Source organism: Elephantulus edwardii, unplaced genomic scaffold (genome assembly GCF_000299155.1).
Source record: "Elephantulus edwardii isolate Elephantulus edwardi_28Jun2011 unplaced genomic scaffold, EleEdw1.0 scaffold00157, whole genome shotgun sequence".
Lineage (NCBI taxonomy): Eukaryota > Metazoa > Chordata > Mammalia > Macroscelidea > Macroscelididae > Elephantulus > Elephantulus edwardii.
This window is the reverse complement of record NW_006399907.1, coordinates 3,113,293-3,118,369: the sequence shown is the minus strand read 5'-3', so window position 1 is coordinate 3,118,369 and position 5,077 is coordinate 3,113,293. Positions and strand designations below refer to the sequence as shown.

General features: G+C 36.2%; 1 protein-coding gene across 1 annotated transcript in view; it reads right to left on the bottom strand.

The window, feature by feature from the left end:
• The window catches only part of MRPS35 (mitochondrial ribosomal protein S35), a 56,709-nt gene that overhangs the window by 21,453 nt on the left and 30,179 nt on the right, over positions 1-5,077 (bottom strand). Inside the window, exon 4 of the mRNA XM_006895092.1 lies at positions 4,728-4,867. Within this exon, the coding sequence (XP_006895154.1) occupies positions 4,728-4,867 (140 nt within the window). The remainder of the gene's footprint in view (positions 1-4,727; positions 4,868-5,077) is intronic.

Below are 5,077 nucleotides of genomic sequence, written 5' to 3'. Positions count from 1 at the left end.
AAAATACCTAGGAATAATCCTAACCAGGGATATAAAAGAAAATTTGAAAATACTATTTCAAGGAAGTGGAAAATATCTAGATATATATAAGGGGATTTTAAACTCACTGATTGGAAGCCTTATTACTGTGACAGTACCAATACTACCCAAAGCAATGCAATTCAATCTTGAACTAAACTCCAAAACATTTTTAACTGAAATGGAAATGTTAACCATACACTTTATGTAAAAAATAAGTTCCTAATAATCACTGATTATTAGGTAATACTGAAGAACAAAGCATGTCTCACACTTCCCAATACAAAACATACTATACAGGTCGAGTAACAAAAAAGCCTGGTCCTGATTCAATGGCAGATCTAACCAAATACATATGAGACTGGTTTTGTGTGTTTGAATACATAAGATCACAATCTCATGGGAAAACTCAGTCAATTAGCATAACGTAATTCATAAAGTCCACATCCAAACTTGATGGGGTTTTAAAAACTTGTGAGAGGCCAAGATAAAGTTACTGGTCTCCACAAGAGACAAAAGACAAAGAAAGAAATCAAAAACTCAAATACTATCATCAATTATTGTGACTAGTGCCAGGAAAGGTAGATCCTGATTGAATGGGAGAAAATGTGCAACAGAACTCCAATTCTCCAATTCTTAAAAGAGCAAATACTGCATAATGCCACGGTTATAAAACAGGACTGACATGGGGGTTGAGGAAGAACTAAGAAAAGAGGTGATAAATAATGTACACTGCATTGAAACAGATGAGGGAAAGAAGTGCTTAAAAGGAATATATGATTAGGTAAACTTTCATTAAAATCTCAATTTAAAAAAAAAACCCACAACAAAAAACCCCAAACAAATAAAAAGTCAACACTTACTGGACCAGTTGAGAGTAGACAACTTCCTAAGACAAACGGAATATTTTTATGCCATAAAGAGAATGTGCTGATACCTTCTATGACATAGATGAAACTTTGAAAATGTTATGCTGAGTGAATTGAGTAAAAAACAAAAGAAGAGATGTATAAGCCCATTTTTAAAATATCTACAACAAGCAAATACATTAAGGACCAAAGTTACATAGTGATTACCAGGGGCAAATGACAGGGAGATATGATGAAGGACTGCTTCTTGAATACTGAATTTCAGGTAAGGGTGATAAAATATCTGGAACTAGATAGTACTGTGATGGGTGCACAGTAGGGTAAATGTAATTAATATCACCTAATCATACACATAAAAATTATTAAACTGATAAATGTCGTTAGTGCTCCTTGAAGAGATGAACAGTTCTAGGACAAGAGCAGGGAATGTACAAAATGATTCTAGAGTTTCTGTAGTCCTAGAAAGCAAAGTACTCAAAAAACAGAAGCATGAGGCTATGTTAAAAAGACAGAGGAGCCCACGGAAAAGGTTGTCAATGAACAGAGCAGAAATAATTTAAGCAAAAATATATCATACTCTTGGATTATTAAAATCAAAGCATAAAGTCAAGTAAATCTTCATGAGTTCATGCTCATATAAACCAATGTTTGAATAAACTTTTTAAATTGAGGCAGACAGAACAGTAGACTTGTATTCAATTTATATAATCCTTGCCCATCAAAGAGGTGGAGCTTAAGTCCCTGCCCCTTAAGTAAGGGCAAATCTCTTTCAAAAAGCATAGTACACTTCCACCCTTGACTGTAACTGCGGAGAAGGCTTGAGATTTCTTAAGCCAAGGGGCAAAGGAGTGTACCACTATGGTTTTCCAGAGAACAATACTTATCCTGCATCAATATACAGTATCCTTCACAGAACAGCCTAAAAAGCATAGTAGTAGGAAAAGGAAAGAAATCCCTGGATGGCACAAACCAAACGATTAAGGGCTTAACAATTAGTCAGAAGGCAGGAAGTTAAATATTTTCTGAGGTGTTTTGGAAGCCAGGCCTAGCCAACTGTTTCAAAAAAGATGCAGCCTTGAAAACCCTGCGGAGCAAATGTACTTTATACACTACTTGATATATATCTACATTATATTTATGGGGTCATGAACTAGTACATGAATCTTATCTCAATAAAACTATTTTAAGAAAACCACACAACTCCACAAGTATATAAGAATAGACATACTATCCATATGAGTGAATGACCAAAAAAAAGCCCAATATTTTTTGCAAAAGAAGCAGCTCACAACCTTGCTTGTATTCAAACACATATAAGTTTTCTATGAGCTGTAATTCTGCTATCTATCAATTGAGTAAGTAATAACTATCGAAGGCTAATGAAGGCTCAGGAAAACAGACCTCCTAACAATCTTCTGGTATTGCAGTTTGAGTATTTCCTACAGAACTTTAAAAAAAAATCTATGAAAAAATTCAAAGTATCTTTACTTTTCACATAATAGTTATATTAGGAATATAATTATGTATATACACAAATATTAATCTCTAAGGATACTCATTGTAACATTTTTCTAATAAAGAAAACTGGGGGAGAAAAAGCCTAAATGTCCCAAAACAAGGGTAACAAGTATATTCTGGCAGATAACGTGTTATGGAATTCTTTGTTATCGCCTCCTTCAGAAAAAGAATTACATCTAAAATTGATCAACTGATTAGCACTGGACTCTGTCAGGTACTGAATCATGTTGCTCCAACCTCTATTCCAGTAACTACATTCCATCTGGGAATCATTCTTCTGTCATGTTAATGAGGCCGTATCAGCATAGCATGTGTCTCAAAGCCAATCATTTTGGAAATGTTGAAAATGTGGAATACATACAGAAGCAAGCAAGGACAAATAAAGACAAACAGATGTCAGATCACATGACTACTGAGGCAGTGAAGAACACAAATTAAAAAGAGATAAGGGTCTTCCCAGAGTCCACGGAAAGAAAGCAGGCCTTCTCATCCAGCTGGTGCCTTGAATTTAGATACAGATTCCTTAACTAAGAAAAAAATTAATTTCTATTTGTTAAAGACACCCACTTGTGGTATTTGTTAAACCAGCATTAAGAAACCTGGACACACCCTCCAGTATCAAACATTGTCGAGGCACATAACAGAACCTCATTTACATGTCACTGTTTGCACTTACTGGTTTTGAAAAGTACTGAATAGCCCATGGACGGCAAAAAGAACAAAAAGACCTGTCCTGAAAAATACAGCCAGAGTGCTCCTTGGAGGCAAAGACAATGAAGCTACATCTCACACACTTTGGACATATTGCTAGGAGGAGCTGTTCTTGGGAAAGGGACATCATGTTTGGAAAGATGAAAGGTCAGTAAAAAAGACCTTCTGCAAGATGAAATGACAGTGACTGCAGCAAAAGGCTCAAATGTTAGAGATGATGAGGATAGACAGGACAGGGTTTCAGATCTGTTGTTCATGTGAGTCATACTCGATTCAATAGCACCCACCCAACAACAACAATTTAAGTACCCATTAAAATAATATTAAATACACCACCACCCATGGTGGGGGGGGGGGAGGCTAGTCCTTCTGATCGAGGCCCAGACTGTGGATGGTGTGAGGCTGGTAGCAGCCAACAGCATGCTGGGTCCGGGTCTTCCCAAGTTGAGTTGCTTGGGAATGCAGCGTAAAGTCGAGGGTAAACTCCATCTAAGGCTAAATACCTGCACCGACAATCAATAAGTACCTAAGGGAAAGTTGAAAAGAACTTTGAAGAGAGAGTTCAAGAGGGCGTGAAACTGTTAAGAGGTTACAAAAAAAAATACTAAAGAATGTTTTAATTTGAATTCATAATTAACAATTATGTAAGCAGCACTCAAGAAAATAAGAGACATGGTCTTGGGAAAATCTTCTGCAAAAAGGCCTCTTTAAAGTGTTAAAAAAATGAAGAATCTTTGAAATCAAAGGGTGTCTGCCAAGCCATGGTACTTTAACTGTTTCACATCAATGTGAAAGTTGGACAATGAGTAAGGAAAACCAAAGAATCAATTAATTGTAATCGAGTCAGAACTGGCTCAAGCTGATCCTCCAGCAAGTTTTCAAAAGCTGCAAATCCCAAAGGAGGCAACTGCTCATCTTTCTCCTGAAGAATCACTGTTAGATTCAGACCAGCAGAGAAGCAACACCTTTGAGGTAGCAACACAACTTTCTACAGACTAGGAAGAATTAAAGCCTTTAGATTACAGCACTGATAATGAATACAAAATACAGCATGGACTATGAGAAGAAACATATTTGTCCTGGAAGAAGTACATTTAGACTGTTTCTTAGACATCTCATACACTTTGGCCCTGTTAGGAGGAGAAAGACAGCATACTTGGTAAATGTTAGTGAAAAAAGAGAAAGATCCTCAACAAAGTGGACTGGCAGTGGCTGCGACAATGGGCTCAAACGCAGCAATGACTTGAGGATGGCACAGGACTGGCATCTTGCACCCTGTGTTGCTATGAGTTGGAACATAGTTGATAACATCTAACAATAAAGAATGTTAGAAAATGTTTCCTTTGTATTGTTAAGGGGTAAAGAATATATTATTAAACAGTATCATCTCATTAATATGTACAAAGGTTGGCTGTGTATTTGTGACTATGAGCTCATGTAATTAACAACAGTTATGTATGAGTGGGAATGTAATAGGCAATTTTACTTTGCCCTTTAAAATACTTTTCTATCTTCAAAATACTCTATAGAAGGTATATATTAATCTTAAATATACAAAATGATATTTTAATACAATGTATTACAATAATTTTTTCAAAACACTCCCCTTACCCTTAAGGTTACTATTCGAGCTTTAGGATTTCGAACAGATGGTCCTGAGGAAACATAATCAGCTGTGTCAATTTCAATTGGAAAATGCTTCTCACATTTCTCATCACTGTCCAGTGCAGCAGGCCACTCAGTGCAGAAATCTGAGAATTTAAAAAAATTATCACAATTATAGTTTTGCATCAGGTGTGGAACAGACCACCAACTACTCATATGCAAATTCAAGCTAAAGCTGAGGAAAATTAAACCAAATCCGAGGCAACCAAAATATGACTTTGAGTCTATCCCACCTGAATTTCAGAACCATCTCAGGAACAGATTTGAGGCTTTGAACACTAATGAACGAAGGCCAG